Source organism: Nyctereutes procyonoides, unplaced genomic scaffold (assembly GCF_905146905.1).
Source record: "Nyctereutes procyonoides isolate TBG_1078 unplaced genomic scaffold, NYPRO_anot_genome, whole genome shotgun sequence".
In the NCBI taxonomy this organism is placed as follows: Eukaryota; Metazoa; Chordata; class Mammalia; order Carnivora; family Canidae; genus Nyctereutes; species Nyctereutes procyonoides.
The window spans coordinates 64,773,170-64,791,946 of record NW_026575052.1 but is presented as its reverse complement, the minus strand read 5'-3'; the positions used below and the strand labels follow the sequence as shown (position 1 = coordinate 64,791,946).

General features: G+C 36.4%; 1 protein-coding gene across 2 annotated transcripts in view; it reads left to right on the top strand.

The window, feature by feature from the left end:
- MINDY3 (MINDY lysine 48 deubiquitinase 3) overlaps positions 1 to 18,777 on the top strand; it is an 83,501-nt gene that overhangs the window by 53,086 nt on the left and 11,638 nt on the right. For both annotated transcript variants that reach the window (XM_055332187.1, XM_055332188.1), the window contains one exon: positions 7,589 to 7,661. In XM_055332187.1, the coding sequence (XP_055188162.1) occupies positions 7,589 to 7,661 (73 nt within the window). The remainder of the gene's footprint in view (positions 1 to 7,588; positions 7,662 to 18,777) is intronic.

Here is an 18,777-nt window from a genome sequence, read left to right as displayed (position 1 = left end):
TGCAAAGGTTGGGATCAGATACAGGACTAGTTGGAATAATCGTTTATTCCCAGACCATCTTCATTATACTATGTTGCATGCTTCTCTCTCTCTCTCTCTCTTTTTTTATTTTTTGTTTGTTTACATGCTTCTCTTGATGTGGAAGGCTTAATAACATGGATATCCAAGGCATGAAATATAAAGGATATATGGAAGTAGAATAACTTTCATAATGAACAATAAGAACTTTTCTCTAAAGCTCTGATAAAACTTAGTATTAGAAATTTGAGTATTGTGACTATTTTTAATAGTCAAACCCTGTTGAAAATAATATAAAAGCAGGGCAGCCCGGGTGGCTCAGCAGTTTAGCACTGCCCTCAACCCAGGGCATGATCCTGGAGACCCAGGATCAAGTCCCACATTGGGCTCCCTGCATGGAGCCTACTTCTTCTGCCTGTGTCTCTGCCTCTTTGTGTGTGTGTGTGTGTGTCATGAATAAATAAATAAAATATTTAAAAAATAATAATATAAAAGGAGAAAGGATTTGGCGGTGGGGGTATGGTCAGGGTTGTCCCTTACTCTGCATTTGTACTAATGCAAGCATGCCAAGCTTAAGTTACATGATGTTCTGTGAATTACAGTATAATCTTCATAAGTATTCATTTTCATATGAAACGTAGAAAGTCTGTATATGTGGAGAGTCCCCTTTATGCAGCTTATATTATTAAAATCAGTGTCAGTGGATAAATGTGAAGGGAAAGACAAGGAAAACATAGGCCAGCTATGAACACAAAGAGCAAATATACATGTGACAGAAGCAGAATCAAGCCCCAGCCAGAATATTAGGTTTTAATTCCTTTTGCCAGCTTCCTGAAGTAACCCTGAAGCTTCAGTGGTTTATTCAGTATTCAATAAGGAGACAGTGAGAGCAGTCCATCTAAGATAGGAGGGTTAGTGACCACTAGAATTGTTTAGATTTGCCTGCATGTGTTGGTGATTGAAAGCATTTCAACAAGGTGAGTTTTGCTATATTTAAATCCTCTATAGGGGCAGCCCTGGTGGCTCTGCGGTTTGGCACCTGCCTTCAGCCCAGGGTGTGATCCTGGAGACCTGGGATCCAGTCCCACGTCAGGCTCCCTGCATGGAGCCTGCTTCATGTCTGCATATTTCCTTCTCTGCCTGTGTCTCTGCCTCTCTCTCTGTCTGTCTGTCATGAATAAATAAATAAAATCTTAAAAATAAATAAATAAATCTTCTATAGACAGTGCACCCTGTATTTACCTGTACTGGGTATACCACTCCTACCATATCCCTTCTCTCCAGGCACACTCTGAAGCTTATTTCTCTCTTAATTTACATGGTGGCTGCAGTTGTGTTCCATGTGCCTTCTTCATTCCCAGATCTGCACTGAAGGAGGGAGCATCCTATGAGGAATGTGCATTTCTCCTGGTAGAGGGAAGAAAAAGACACTTGGCAACCACAGGTGGTATTTAAAACTTCTAGGAGCTAGCAGAATGTCTCTTTTGCTTATATTGCTCTGGCCAAACCCCATGTCAGTGACAGTAGGAAGTATACCCCTCCCAGAGAGGTACTTCACATCCTATAGCCACAGGCAGTGGCAAATAATTCTCTTAGAAATCAAAGAGGTGCAAGAAATTGAGAACAATACCCTCTACCACCGTTAGGTTACTTTGTGTCCAGATGATTTAACAGACTTTAAAATGATTCAAATGATACAGAATCTCTACTTAGAAATAAGGAGGAATTTTCTATTTGATTTTTTTATCTAGGTAGTCATTGAATATTACCTTTAATCAAAGAAATCAGAAAATCGATTTTCTTGAATTGTGTAGGTATTCATGTGCCTAGAGAGGAATGGCTTAGGTTTGCTGTTCTCTTAATGAAATTTGTTAGTTAAAAGGTCAACAGCTCTTCTCTGCCCAGTTCTTCAATATTAAGCAAGAGAATACAGAACATGATTGTAAATACACAGGAGATTCATTACTCAAAGTGTATGCCTTAGGCCTTAGGGATGAATGCTCTGGCAGGAATCAGGTGAGAAAGGCTGGAAGGATTATTAAGGGGAGTTGTATAGTTACAGTAATAGAAAAACCCATTCATCAGTATTAATAGTAGTAATGATTTTAATCATGTCCATTGCATATTTCCTCCTGCCTTATTTCTACTTGTACATTTAGAGTGTTTTTTTGGTTTTTTTTTTTTTTTTTTTTTGAGAGAAAGCCTTGAGGGGCTTTCCTTTGTGTTCCTTTCCTGATTTCTGTAAGGCAACACAAATCAGCGCTACATAACAGTGGGCTGTTGTGGAGATAGCTGGGGGCTTTTGCACATTTTAGGGGAAGTAATGGCAAACTAAGGAAAAAGACCACTGTCCTAAGCTACTACTTTCTTTTGTTGTGCATTACCTGAAGAATATTATGTACTTGAGAGCATCTGGTAATTGATTTAAAGTCTGTTTCATAGTGATTTCCAAAATAAGTATAGTGAGTTTAAGAGTCATTATGAAATATAAAGTGATTTTAAAGCAAAACATTATTTAAGACTTAAAGGGAAATTATGTACCACTTTTTTCTTTTGAAGGGCCCTTCATGGCACTCAGATATGTTGTCTACAAGCTTAACTGTAATTTATATATGTGTGATCATTCCTGAAGTTAAAGAAAACTCTCAGAGGTTCTTTGATTACTGATGAGAGGAGATTGCTCTTGATAGTGATAAAAGGTATAATGAATAAACCTTAAAGACCTTTGCAGTAATGAGCTACTTATACCTACCCAACGAATTGAACACAGGCCTGCCTTATATTTCAGTAGGTGTTTAGAAGGATAGCTAATGTTACAACATTTTTAAAAGGTTTATGGTGAACAGCAAATAATTATAATAATAGTGCAGACAGAACTATGTAAAAAAGATATTTGTTTCATGACTGTAGGATATTAGATAGTCCCATTACAGCTTGGCTTTCTTTTCCCCCTTCTCTTCTATATAGCACTTAGCCAGTTAGGAAAGTTGGTTGAGGAAAGATAATTTTAAAAGCTATATTGTTTAGCAATCCCTGTTGACCAGTAAATTGGCTAAATAGAAACTGTTCGTTTTAACATCCCTCTGATAAAAGCATCTGATTTGTATTTGACCAAGTAGAGAACTTTAGAGTGAAAAGTAGTTAGGTCTGGTCTATTAGGTTTAGTATCTTTCCCCAGTGGCAGTACCTAAAAGAGTTTCAGATGCAGTACACATGGAAATTTTGTTCTATTTAATAAAGCTAGTGATGAAGAAAATAAAATGCTTACAGGTATCCTTGCTGACTTGGATAACTCAGAATTCTATCATTGGAAACTATAATTCACTGGTTTTCTGAGGGTAGGGGGTTGATACATGTTTGAGTTTTATTTAGAAGGTAATTTTTTAAAGATAATTTTAATATTGTTCATCAAAATAAGCATATAATAGCATATTTTTCTCTCTTCCATTAGACTGTGACCATAAATATACAGCTTAGGTATTTCTTTACTGCTTAATAGGCTTACTGGTATTCAGAAAGTTGTGGGTATATGGGTAGTTGTATACGGAAAATATATTAAATATGTAATCTAACAGCTATTGCTATAGGGAGTCTTGGAAATCTGAAGGGTAAAGTTCTCATTATTCCTCACACTATAGTATACATCTGTTACATGAGAGTTCTATTTTACTTCATCCTTTATGTTCAGCGAGAAAAATACAGCAGTTGTACCTCTCACTAAAATATTTTATCTTAAGATTGTAAAGGACACTTTCTCCATTGAATGAATTCTTTACTTCCCACTCAAACTGGCTATGCAAATATGAAATATATTTGACATATATTACCAAATTTACCACATGCATCATTCTGTTAAAGATCTTTAAACTAGGAATCTTGTTCAGAAGTGTTTAAAAACATTAAATAAACTGCTCAAAATTAGTGTTGGCATTTGTCATTTTAAATCATAAAGTTAAAAAGAGTTCAGCATGAAACACTTTAATGGAAATAGGCCTTAAAAACTTTCCCAGATTTCATCCATAAGCCTTTAAACATTACATGAATTTAAACAAGCTTTAACAAGAGATCGTTTTCTATAATAATCTAAAAAGCATTGTAAACACTCAAAGTAGGCAAGCCAATAGTTTAGAAGACTGTGCTGGCTTTTATTTGTGGATGAAAACTTTTGGAATGTTTTCATTAGAATTTAATTTTGGGGGAAAAGGGAACCCTTTGCTTTTTTCCCCTTCCCTCTAGCATAAACACATCTTAAAATGAGTGGTATGGTTAAAAACAATTAATTTCTAAGGAGTTTAGCAAATTAGCTATTAGTATATCCTTGGTACAAAAGGAGCAAAACAAGATTTTTTTAAAACAAAATCATTGATGACAAAATCTACTTTATTAGTAATGACCATTAGAGTTGTTGGTTTCATTATGTGGAACCTGACTGACTGGTGCCACTGGGTTGTATTTTGAAAGAAGAGGAATTTTCTGTTGAGGTAGTTCACGTCTGGGTTGCTTGCTCACGTCCAGCGTTTTAAAGCTACGTGTTTCACACTTCCTGAACTTCAGCCAGGAACTGATCTAAATTCCTTTTCCGCAGTCTTCCATTCTGACATCTTTGAAGTTATCTGCTGTTGTCCATTTCCATGTCGGTTCTCCACCCTGGCTGCCTCCAGTGCTCGGGCCCTGTTCCCACGGCCTGTAAGCAGCTTGTGATCTGCAGGCATGGAGTGTTCATCGTGTGCTCAGCATTATGAGAGCTCCATGTTTCTACTTCGATATGTAACCATCACTTCCTAACCCCTAATGTTCAAAATCAAATTCATTCTTCCATCAATGCTGATTTCCCTTCCTCACTGCTGCTCTTCTCACAGTTCCAATCCCCTACCCACAGCTCTGCTAGTTCTTTTCTAGCTTGGATCCCCTGCCCTCTTTCTCTTTGAGCAGAGAGCCAAAGTATCTTCTTTGTAAAACCTAACAAGGGACACCTTTATGTCCCCACATGTGTCAGAAAGAAGGCATGTTTAATAAGTGCCAGGGCACTTGGGGAAATATGTTCTTGACATTGTGGGGCAGCAAACTGGCCCAGAGGCCATATCAAGCCACCAACTATTTTTGTAAAATATTTATTGGAACACATCCACTCTCATTTGTTTATGTATTACTGTATTGTTTTGCTGCTGAGATCATATGGCCCTGTTTACACTCTGGCCCATTACAGAAAAATACGCCAGCCCCTGTTCTAAATGAACATCTGTTAAAGCAGAGTACACTAGGAGTTGTGCTCAAGCTTCAGATGATCTTCTATATCAGGCCAGCATATATAGCCTATTCAAACAAGAATAATATATTTCTAAAGCCTAAGGTTTTTGTATGTTCATAGCTAGAGGTATGAGATATACAGTGAATGTTTTCATTATGTCTATTTTAATTTTCTATGTTAGCATAGTGTATTATTTATTTATAGCTCTTAGAACTTAGAGATAAGGCATCAGGTAGTTCACTTTCAGTTCTTTTACATGCTTGCATTTTCTGACATCTTTAATGCAGCTCTATCTTCTCTCCTCAGCCAGAATTTCAGTGACAAATCCCCAGATTCCTACAGCCATTCTAAGGGGAAGAATCACAAAGAACTGGGGTTGGAAATAGTTAAGGAAAGCTTACAGTGAACTACATGGAGCAACTTTTGCCATTACAGTTTGGAAGTGATCATCGCAGCTACCATTATTATGGCCCCAGTGTTAGTAATTGCTCCCTAAATTGGAGAGCTGACACTGCAATCCTAGTGTCAATACGAAGTTAACTAGAGAGCTAAGTAAGGCTGTACTGGTGATGTGATATATTATAAAAAGGGAAGAATTTCTCAGAAATATTGTTCTAAACAGGCTAAATAAATACAACCCAAGAATCTGGTAATATCAACCCAAATTACAAATGCATTCTTCCTTTGACCCAGCAATCCTACTGTGGTGCTCTGTCCTACAGATAAAACTGCACATGTGTGAAATTACATGTTCAGATATATTTGGTCCAGCACTGTTTAACACACGAAAGATTAGACACTAACTGGGTATCCAGTGGTGAAGGACTGGATCATAAAATCAGAAAGGTATTTGAAAGGCCAGGTGAAAACATCCCACTTGACAGGCAATTATTTACAAATACTGAAAATGCAGGGAAAGGAGAACCTAAAAGCTGCTATCAAGAGGTACTAAATGGGAAAAAATTGTATATTACCATATTTTACTGTGTTATCAAATAGCACTTTTTTACTTCAATACATGAAACGTGTAAGGGTTTGTATATATTGTTTCCCATTCCCATTTGGCTTATATTCCCAAATAAACTGAGTCACCTAGTCTAATGATAAGAACTATGCTAATTAATTCTTATACTTTGTTCCTCCTTCTCCAACATAAAGTGGGGGCGATGATTAGGATAAAAGTTATTTATAAAAATTTATTTTTCCACAGAGGAACAGCATTTCAAATTGTATTTAACAACTTTATCCTAAACTTATTACAGAGATTTCAAGAAGGTAAAAGGAGGTACTTAGAAACTTGTTCTCTGATAAGGTTTGTGTGAGTGAATATAATTACAGACAAAAGCTCAGCCCAGTGTTAGGAATAGCCGAGCCCAGATTCCAGATATCTGTCAGTCAGGTAAAATTGCACAACAGCTCAACTACGTGGAGTAAAGGTTTGTGGAAAGTCTGAGATAACGCTAAATTTTGTGATTATTTTTTATAAATTGTAATATTGCTGCCAAGAAATTAATCATGATACAGAATTAGTTTTATGGGGCAAGAATTCTGCTTTCTAGATATTTCCTCTGAGTTAAGAAAAATTAAAATGCTGGACGTGCAGAACTTGATGATCTGTGGCTAGGTATTGCCATTATATGCTTACTAAAGTCATAAATACCAAATGCATTTCTCTGTAATTGTTTGCTGTCCTATATATCTCTGGATTTAATTTTTAAATATTCGAAAAGTAGATATATTTTAAGTTATATTTCTTTTTATTTGAACAATGATATAAAGCAAAAGTGTAAGTCATTAGTTTTTGCAGGTTGCACTTTTATAGTAATTACATAATATTAAGACTTTTCAGGGTTTTTTTTTTTAAGATTTTATTTATTTATTTATGAGAGACGGGGAGAGAGAGAGAGAGAGAGAGAGAGAGAGAAAGAGAAAGATGCAGAGACACAGGCAGATAGAGAAGCAGGCTCCATGCAGGGAGCCTGATATAGGACTCCATCCCAGGACTCCAGGATCACAACCTGGGCCGAAGGCAGACACTTAACCGCTGAGCCACCCAGGCGTCCCTTAAGTGTTTTCATATAAAGCTTCAGTATCATATTCACAACCATTGCCCATGGTTGCAGTAGTATTCCCATTTTTCAAATGTACAGTTAAGGCCCAGAGAGTTTGTAACTTAGTCACACACATCTGATAGAAATATGACTCAAAATCTTCTGATTCCCCATGTCCTAATTCCTCACCATAGCCTCGTATTTGTTCTGTTTATTTTTAAGATGATGATATTATTATAGCTGGTTGATAGCATGCTTCTTATCTTTTCAGGATATGGCTTTAGTTGCTCCTGAGGCTCCTTCAGAACAAGCCAGGAGAGTTTTTCAAACCTATGATCCAGAAGGTAAAAGATTTTATTATTTTATTATCCTTGATTTAGTGTTTTAGTGTTTTTTTTTTTTTTAAAGATTTTATTTATTTATTCATGAAGACACAGAGAGAGAGGCAGAGACACAGGCAGAGGGAGAAGCAGGCTCCATGCACCGGGAGCCCAACGTGGGACTCGATCCCAGGTCTCCAGGATTACGCCCTGGGCCAAAGGCGGCGCTAAACCGCTGAGCCACCCGGGCTGCCCAGTGTTTTAGATCTTTAAATAATTTGAAATGTGATTGATAAACCTGAGTTTTACTCAAAAGCATTTTTGGATTATTGAATGAAGTGTAGGTTGCACTTCTTGAAAATTTTAAATGGGAAATGTGAAAATGAGAACAAATAAGGATGCCTAAGTGATTGTCAGATTCTCACATGGCATAAGATTTGTAGGTTTCTTGGGATAACAAAGTTAGAGTTGCTTGAATCTTGACCTCTGATAGTCTGGGTTAAACAGGAAAATACCACCTTCTAGATAAGTGTTTTAAAAAGTTATTCCTTTATTCTATTATTCAAATTAATATTAAAAAGTCTTTCAAAATACTTTTTTAAAAACCAAAATATAATTGACAAGTATTCTGTAAATTTAAGGTATACAAAGTATTGCTTTGATAATTTATATATTGCAAAATGATAACTGCAGTAGTGTTAGCTAACACCTGTCATGTCACATAATTACCATTTTTCTGTGGTGAGAACAATTAAGATCTAGTTCTTATCAACTTTGAAGTTTATGGTACAGTATTTTATACTATAATCACCATGCCGTGCATTAGCTCTCCAGAGCTTATTTATATACTAGTTGCAGGTAACATCTTAAACATCTCCCAGTTAACCTACCTCCCCAGCCCCTGGTAACCACCATTCTACTTTTTGTTTCCAAATTCAGCCTTTCTAGATCCCACATACAAGTAATGTTGTGCAGTGTTTCTTTTTCCCTTAGTGTAATGCCCTCAAGGCCCATCGATGTTTTTTCAGAAGGTAGGATTTCCTTTGTTAGCATAGCTGATCACTATTCCATTGTATAAAAACGTCTTCTTTATCCATTTATCCATTGATGGACACTTTGTTTTCATATCTTGGCTGTTGAGAACAATCCTGCAGTGACTGGGGTAGCACAGATCTATCTTCACACTAGTGATTTCAGTACCTTTAGATAATACCAGTAGGATTGCTGCATCATATGGTAGTTCTGCTTTCAGTGTTTTGAGGAATTTTTGTATATGTTTTCCTTAATAGGTGTACCATTTTATATTTTCGCCAACAGTGTATAATAGTGCTCTTTTCTCCATATACTATCAACATTTATCTTTTGTCCTTTGGATAAAAGCCATCCTAACGGGTGTGAGGGATGCCTCATTGTAGTTTTGATTTGCACTTTACTGATGATTAATGATATTAAGTGTCTTTTTATATGCCTATTGGCTGTATGTTGTTTTTTAGAAAAACATCTATTCAGACTCAGTGCCTTTTTCAATTGGATTATCTTCCTTTTTTTTTTTTTTTTTTTTTTTTTTTTTTTTTTTTTTTGCTACTCTGAATTCTTAATGTGTTTTGGGTGTTAACTCCTTATGAGATAGTTTGGGAAGATTTTCTCCCATTCTGTAGGTTGCCTTTTTAATTTATTATTTCCTTTGCTATGCAGAGGCTCCTTAATTTAATACAGCCCCACTTGTTTATTTTAGGGTTATTTTTGCCTGTGTTTTGGTGTCTTATCCAAGAAATCATTGCTAAGACCAATGATACTGATCTTTTTTCCAGTGTTTTCTTAAAGGAATTTTACAGTTTCAGGTCTTACATTTAAGTCTCTGATCCATTTCTTTCTTTCTTTTTTTTTAATGATCCATTTCAAGTCAATTTTTTTAAGTGGTATAAGGGGTCTAGTCAGTCTCATTCCGTTTCATAGCCATCTCATATGGATATCCCATTTTTCCAACACCATTTATTGAAGAGACTATGCTTTCCTCTGTGTTTGTGGCATCTTTGTCAAAAGTTAGTTGACCATGTATGAATGGGGTTATATCTGGGCTCTGTTCTGCTGAACTGGTCTATGTGCCTGTTTTATTTCAGAACCATACTCTTTTTATTATTATAGCTGTGCAATACAGGTTGAAAATCAGATAGTATGACGCCTCTGGCTTTATTTCTTTCTCAGGATTGCTATGGGTGTGCAGTCTTCTGTGGTTCCAAACTATCTATTTGTGAAAAATTTCTTTAAAATGTTGATAGGGATTGCATTGAATCTCTATGTCACTTTGGTTACTATGGACATTTTCACAATATTCTTCCAGTCCAAGTATACAGGATATCTTTCCATTATGTCATCTTTGATCTCTCATCAATGTCTTTCTTTTTGGTCTATAGGTCTTACATCTCCATCGTTAAACTTATTCCTAAATAATTCATTGTTCCAGTGCTATTGTAAATGGATTGCTTTCACTGGTGTATACAAATGCAACTGGTATCAGTATGTTGATTTTACATCGTGCATATTTTCTGAAACCATTTATTAGTTCTGACAGTGTTTTAAGGGAGTCTTTTGGGTTTTAAATATGTAAGATTATGTCATCTATATATGCCTTTTCTTTTTCTTAACCAGTTGATATGGCTAGGATTTCAGTACTGTGGTAACTAGAATTGACAGGCATTCCTATCTTTTTTTTTTTTTTTCTGATCTTAGAGGAAAAAGACTTTTTTTTGTCATAGAGTATGATAATAACTTGTAGGTTTGTCATATATGCCCCTTATTACACTAAGGAACATTGCATCTGTGTGAAAATTTTTGTGTTTTTAATTGTGAAAGGATTTGTATTATGTCAAATGCATTTTCTGCATATTGAGATGATACTTTATTTCATCTTATTAATGTGACATATACCGCATTTATTGATTTTTGTGTGTCGAACCATCCTTGCATCCTGGAATAAATCCTGCTTGATCATAGTGTATGATCTTTTTAATGTGCTATGGGTTTGGTTTACTAATATTTTGTTGATAATTTTTGCATCTACATTCATCAGGGAGATTAACCTGTAGTTTTATTTCTGGTAGTGTCATTACCTGGCTTTGGTAGCAGGATGATGCCAGCCCCATCATATGGTTTAGGAGTGTACCCTCACCTTCAGTTTTTTGGTACAGTTTGAAAGGAACTGGCATTAATTTTTAAGTGTTTGGTAGAAACCATCTGTTCCTGGGCTTTTGTTTGTTAAGAGGTTTTAGATTACTTTGTCAATCTCCTTTTTGTTACTCACCTGTTAAGATTTTGTGTCTTCATGATTCTGTCTTGGTAGGTTGTATATTTCTAGAAATTAGTTCATTTCTTCTAAGTGGTCCAATTTGTTAGTGTATGATTGTTCATAGTAGCCACTTCTAATACTTTTATGTTTCTGTGGCATCAGTTTTAACGTTTCCTCTTTCATTTCTGACTTTGAACCCTCTCTTGTTCTTGGTGTGTACAGCTAGAGCCTTGTCTTTTTTTTCAAAAACAAGCTCTTAGTTTCATTGATCTTTTCTTTTGCTTTTCTGGTCTCTATTTCATTTGTCTCCATTCTGATCTTTGTTATTTCCTTCTTTCTGCTAAGGACTTAGTTTGTTTTCTAGTTTCTTGAGGTATGAGATTGAAATCTTAAACTTCTCTTAAAACTGCTTTTGCACCATCCCATAGGTCTTGATCTGTTGTGCTTCCATTTTCATTTGTTTGACAGTATTTCTTGATTTTCCTTTGAGTTATTTGACCCATTCATTGTTCATGAATCGCCATATATCTGTGAATTTTCCAACTTTCCCTCTGTTACTGATTTCTAGTTTCATACCTTGGTGGTCAGAAAAGACACTTATTATGATCTTTAGTCTTACTAAGCTTGATAAAACATTTTTGTGATCTATCATGTGATCTATCCCGAATATTCCAAGTGCATTTAAGAATATCCATGCTGTGCTTTGAATGGAATATTCTACATATGTCTAAAGTGTCATTTAAGTCCATTGTTTGCTTATTGATTTTCTGCATCAATCATCTATTGTTAAAAGTGGGGTATTGAGTTCCTCTGTTATTTCAGTGCTATCCAAAATTCTCCCCCATGGATTAATGTGTTTAATATATTCAGGTCCTCCAATATATGGTGCATAAAGATTTATAATTGTTATATTCTCCTGATGAATTGATCCCTTTGGCGTTTAATGACCTTCTTTTATCCTATTACAGGTTTTGACTTAAAATCTTGTTTTACCTGATATAATTACCCCTGTCCTCTTTGGTTTCCCATTTGCATGGAAAATTTTTTTTTGATCCTCTGAGAGTCCTTCAAGTTGAAGTGAGTCTTTTGTAGGCTGCATATATTTGGGTTTTGTTTTTTATCCATGTTAGCCACTCTGTCTTTTCATTGGAGAATTTAAACCATTTAATGTTTGAGTAATTATTGGTAGGTAAGTACATACTGTTGCCATATCTTGAATTGCTTTCTGACTTACAGTTCTGTAGTTCCTTTCTTCACTTGCTGTTTTGGTGAATTGATTTTATAGCAGTATGCTTGGATTCTTCATCGTTTATTGTAGATTTTTGCTCTGTGATTACTTTGAGGCCTTTAAGCTGATAACAATTTAACTTCAATTACATCAAAAAGTCCTACCCCCATTCATGTGCCCTACCCATAATTTATTTTGATGTCCCAATATGCATTTCTTTATGTAGTATATTAATATATCATAGTTATAATTATTTTAACACTTTTGCCTCCTAACCTATATGCTAGAATTCAAAGTGATTTACACACCGTCGCAGAATCAGAACATTTTGTTTTGTTTGTCCATTGCGATATAATTGACATATAAGAGGTATACAACATAATGACTAAGTATATTGTGAAATGATCACAGTAAGTCAGGTTAACATCCATTTGCCATACAGTTTTCTTTTTCTTGTGGTGAGAAATTTTAAGGTCTATTCTCTGAGCACCTTTAAAACATGCAATACAATATTACCTCTAATCATCCTACTGTTGTAGGAGTTGTTTATGTATGTTGGATATTAACCCTTTATCAGATACATCACTTGCAAATATTTTCGCCCATTTGATAGGTTGCCTTTTCGTTTTGTTAATCGTTTTCTTTGCTGTATAGCTTTAGTTTTTTTGTATTTTTGCTTTTGTTGCCTTTCCTTTAGTGATAGTTGACAGTTTTACTTTATCCTTTCCCACTTGGATGCCTTTTCTTTTTCTTGCCTAATTGCTTGGCTAGAACTTCTAATACTATGTTGAATAAAAATGGTGAGAGTGGACATCCTTGTTCCTGATCTTAGGGGAAAACGTTTCAGCTTTTCACTTTTGAGTGTGATGATAGCTGTGGGCTTGTCAAATACAACCTTTATTATGTTGGGTGATTCCCTTTATATCTACTATGTTGAGAGTTTTCATCATGAATAGATGTTCAATTTTGTCAAAGGCTTTTTCTGCATCCTTTAAGATGATCATATGATTTTCTTATCTTTCATTCTGTTAACATGGCATATTGTATTGATTGGTGGATATCACACCATGCTTATATCCCTAGAATAAATCCCACTTGATTGTGGTATATGATACCTTTACTGTATTGTTGAATTTGGTTTGCTAATACTTTGAAAATTTTGCATCTGTGTTTATCAGGGATATCAGCCTGCAATTTTCCTTTCTTGTGCCATTTTTGTCTAGTTTGGGTATCAGAATAATCGTGGCTTTCTGAAAAGAGTTTGGGAATATTCCTGCCTCTTCTGTTTTTGTAAGAGTCTGAGAAGAATTGGTATGTATTCTTTTAATGTATTTAGAATGAAGCCAGAAGCTCCTGGACTTTTGTTTGTTGACAGGTTTTTTTGATTACTGATTCAATTCCCTTACAATTGATCTCGTGTAGGTGTCTAGAAATTTATCTATTTCTTATCTAGTTATCTAGTTATTTAGTATGTAATTGTTAATAGTCTCTTCTGATCATTTGTATTTTCTATGATCATGGTATCAGGTGTCATATCTTCTGAGTCATCTCTTATTTTCTTTGTGCGTCTAGTTAAAGGTTTCTCAATTCTGTTTTCAAAAAACACCTCTTGGAGACAAAAAACATCAAACTATTTCATTTCTTTCCACTCTGATCCTTGTTCTTTGTTTCCCTTTCATTAATTTGGTGCTTCACTTATTCTTTTTCTTTCCAGTTCCTTGAGCTATTTGACATAAACAAGCTTCTATTACACTTCCAATTGGGGGTTTTGGATATGACTATATATTCACTTTTACCAGTGAATTTTATGTTTATTTAAAATAGTTTTCAGGTTACTAATTTAGCATCTACTTCTTGAGGGTAGACTCATGGTGATAAATTCCCTCAACTTTTGTCTATCTAGGAATATGTTAACCCAGCAAAATTGTCATTCAGAAAGGAAGGAGAGAGTAAGTATTCTTTGTTGACAGGTTTTTCTCTTGAGCACAAGCTCTCTTGGCCTGCAAGGTTTCTGCAGAGAATGCTGCCACTAGCCTCATTGAGATTCCATTGTAGGAGTCTTTTTTTTCTGTTGCTGCTTTCAAATATCTCTTGGATTTTTTTTTCTTTTTTTCTTTTTCTTTTTCTTTTTTTTTTTTTTTTTTTTTTAGAGCTTGATTACAGTAATATGTCTTGGTGAAGATCTTTCAGGATCTTTCAGCTTCATGTATCTGGATGGCCATCGCTCTCCCCAGATTTGGAAAGTTTTCAGTTCTTTCCCTGCTCTCTTTTCCTTCTAGGACTTCCCAAATGAAAATATTGATTTTCTTGTTGATGCCCAACAGCTCTCTTAGGCCTTCTCATTCCTTTTCATTCTAATTTCTTCATTCTCCTTGACTTGATAATTTTGAGGGGTTTTTTTTAATATGTATGTATTTATTTATTAATTTATACATGAGAGACAAAGAGACAAAAACACAGGCAGAGAGAGAGGGGCAGGCAAGGAGCCTGATGCAGGACTCGATGCCAGGACCCCAGGATCACACCCTGAGCCCAAGGCAGATGCACAACTCCTGAGCCACCCTGGCATTCCGATAATATCGAATTCTTTTGCCTAATTGAGCCTATTGTTCAAGCTCCTTGTTGCTTTTTCCATATCGTTGATTGTGGTGTTAAGGTCCAGATTTTTAGTTCCTTATGATTTCTACTTCTTTGAACTTTTTTGGTCACATACTGTTTTCTTAAATTCATTGCGTTTTCTGAATGCTCTTGAACTTTGAGGAATTTCCTTGAAACACTTATTTTGAGCTCTTTCTCAAATAACTTATGGATAATCATTTCTCTGTTGTCAGTTACTGGAAAATTACACTGTTCCTTAAACAATACTATTTTTGTGGGGTGTTATCTTCTTCATTTTTCTGATGGCTTTGCATGTCTGTGCCTTTGAGGTTGTAGTCACCTTTTCCCACCTTGTTGGACTGGCTTCACTGGGAGAAAGAATTTACCTGGAAGTGGCTTCAAGGGCATCAGCTAGGTGGGATACAGCATCTTTTATTTTGGGGAAGGCACAGTCTTTGTGCAGCTTCATCGGCTGAGTTTGACATTGAGCATAGTGTGGGGATCTTCTGTAGCTAAGATTGTACAGTTCCTACAGGTGGCAGTGGCTGGTAACACTATTGCAGTCCTCAGAGGCTGGGTCTGCTGGGATATTCCTGTTCTTCCCTTTTGCCTGTGGCTGGAAGTTCTTGCTGAGGTTATTTTCTGCTCTTTGCCTTGTACACTGGCACTCAGAGCATTACTCAGAGTGTCACAGTTCAAGATCAGGCACATGGGGAACTATCATAGTTCCTGGGGCACAGATGCACTTGCAGCTGTGACACTGGTGTCTTCAGTATACACGTGTGCAGATCTCCTGTAGAACTGGGCTTTAGAAGCTCACCATAGTGACTGGCTGGTGTGGGTCACACAGCAGTGGCAGGGGCCTCGGGCTGGTATCATGTAGTAGCAGCACAGCCTTCATATGTCTCAACTCGGCTCAGAAGACAGTCACAGGCTGGCAGCACAATCTCATTGGTAGCCTATTAAAGCTCTATGTCAGGACCTGGGGAACTGAGCTCAGAGCAGTGCCAGCACATCCCCAAGAATGATGGCTCAGAGCTGTGATACAGGATGCCTGAGTGTGAAGGTATTGGTAGCCCTTCCCAGCCATGATGTGCCAGATGGTACCAGTCTGGGAGACCCAAGATGGAGCACAGACCTCTAGCCGCTCTAATCCCACATACAGTAGAATGCTGTGGTGCCTCCCCTCTCAGGGAGTGAGACAGCAGTCACGGAGTTCTCACTGCAGCAATAGCTCTGGGCAGCTACATCAGCTTGAATCAGCATTGGTGAGGACTGGCAAAGGCTGCAAATGTCCACAGGGGTGAGGTTGCTGGGGTTCTTCTGTTTTCCCTTATGCCGTATGGTGAACTGTCTCTGAGAGGATCCCTCCAGGTATAAGAGAAATTATCATCATGATTCTCTTTGCTGTGCTTTTCCACCTAGGAGTTTCAGTTCGCATATACATCACTGCAGTGTCCACTATATCTTTAGCTAAGTTGGTTTGATCAACCTTGGATTTATATATAACTAAAACCAAGTGATGCCTGAAATACTATTCTAAATTACAATATAAGAAAACCTACATTGTTGAATCAGTAAAGTCCTTTTGAACTCCTAAATGGATTGAGATTTTTTATCTTGAAATTTTTTACTCTTCGGGATCTATTTTTTTCTTAACACTTAGTAACAGTATAGTTTTAGGCTAGTTGCTTTTGGGTCTATAAATCTGTTTTCCTATCAAATGAGAATAACTTATCTATTTCTTAGAGTCATCATGAGGATTAATAATGTGGAAAGAACCTTGCCCAGTGCTTAACATAGTTACTTTATAAATGGGCATTCCTTTCTCTATATACCTCAACTGGTTTGTCACTGCAGTGACTTGACTTTGAGTTAGCTTCTTCCACAACTTAAGAAATATACTAGTTTATTTTCTCTTGGACTTAATCATCATCGGTTTTCAAAAATGTATCATTCTAAATCTTTAGTTGGAAAAAAAATAAATCTTTAGTTGGGCAGTAAAACTGAATGACCTCTTTCCCCCACTATTGAATGAAATTAAACTGAACTAAGTAAGGCTAATGAATAATACCAAATTCAGAAATGAAAACACCAATATGTGTACTCATAACCTAAAAAGAATCAGATAGCTGACATATACAAAGTGTTACACATGAGCTTTAGAGCAAATTCATAGTTCTGTTTTTTTGTATCCCTTTTATGGGGGAAAGTATTTGGATATGTATGTCATATTCAGGGACTTTTTTTTACAAGTTTTAAAAATAAAATTTTAGAAGTAGGTTATAAGGTAGATTGATGTGACCAAAGATATGAAACAAAAGAATATTAGAATATTTTGAGGTATCAGAAACTCAGCTGGCTGCCCAGGAAGCAGGACCTGCACATCAGAGTGCCCACAGTGGGGGCTGCTTAGCCCCAGCAGCAGGGCATATGTAACCCACCCAGGAGCCACCCAGGAGCTCCTGGTTCTGCTGAACAGGAGGGAATTGGACCACAACACCACTACTTTCAAGAGCAGAAGGTATAGATGACCTTACCAACTGCATAGAAACAATTGAGGAAAGAGGACTATCTCCCAAATGAAAGAACAAGATAAAACTACAGAAAAAGAGCTTAACAGAATGGAGGTAAGCAATCTACTTGATAAAGAATTCAAAACAATGGTCATAAAGATACTAACGGAACTGTAGAGAGGAGTGGATGAAATTTGTGGAAACTTCATCAGAGATTATTAAAAAAAAAAAAAACCCCACAGGAGATGCAGTAACTAAAATGAAAAATACACCAGAGAGAATTAATGTAAGAACGGATCAGCAGTCTGGAGGACAGTAATAAAAAAGCAACAATGCTGAATAGCAAAAAAAATTAAAAAGTGAGGCTGGGTTAGGAGACCATCATCACCCATAGTAATATTCTCATTGTAGCGGCCCCAGAAGGAGAGAAACAAGGAGGAAAAACCTACTTGAAGAATTAGCAGCTGAAAATCTACCTAATATGGAGAGGGAAACACACATCCAGGTCCAGAAAGTACAGCGATCCCCAAACAAGATGAACCCACAGAGATCTACAACAAGAATGTAATAGAGAATCTGAGAAGCAAGAGGAAATGGAAGCAGTTGCATACAAGGGGAACCCTATAAGGCTATCAGCTCATTTTTTCAGCAGAAACTTTGCAGGCCCGAAGGGAGTGGCTTAATATATTCAAGCTGAAAGGAAAAAACTTAGACCCAAGAATACTCAACCCAGCAAGGCTATCATTAAGAATTAAAGAAAAGATACAGTTTCCCACAGCAACCAAAGTTAAAGTCATTCCTCACCATTAACCAGCCTTACAAGAAATGTTAAAGGGACTCCTTTAAGTGGAAAAAGGCCACAACTAGAAGAAAATTAGGAAAGGAAAGAGTTTCATTAGTAAACACGAAGACTATAGTCAGATGTCTTCCTAAACTGCTAAATATAGTAATGTTGGTATCAGCCTGGATTCAAATCCCACCTCTTATTTACTCAGTTGTGTGATGTTGGGCAAGTTCCTAATCTGATTTCTCCTCCCTAAAACGGACTTACTATCTACTCTACATGGTTATTCAAGAATAAATTGACCACGTCATTGTTAGAAAAAGGTGGCACAGAGCTTACTCAATTTTCTTCAGGATGCTGAATTCTACGTAGATGGTAGTTGAAATGATAGACACAGATTTGTGTATTACACACAATGGGATTTGTTTTGTTTTTCTCTTGTTCTTTCTTCTCCCTCACCCCTCCCCTGATAAAATTACAAGCAACCCGGTTTGGGCAAAGGATACACATTTATATTTTTTTAAAAGAGCACTTTAAATACTATTTCTTTTAAGTCAATAAGATATATTGACAGCCATCTGATTATAATGTGCATTTGTGCAACCTTTGAGAATATTCATCAGTCATCCGAAAGTGCCTTTTGTTCAATTCAGTTTTCTTTCTTTCTCTTAAATGGTAACATTTTCATCTTGCTGCTTCCCTTCTTGCCCTGTGGTCACTGCCATTCT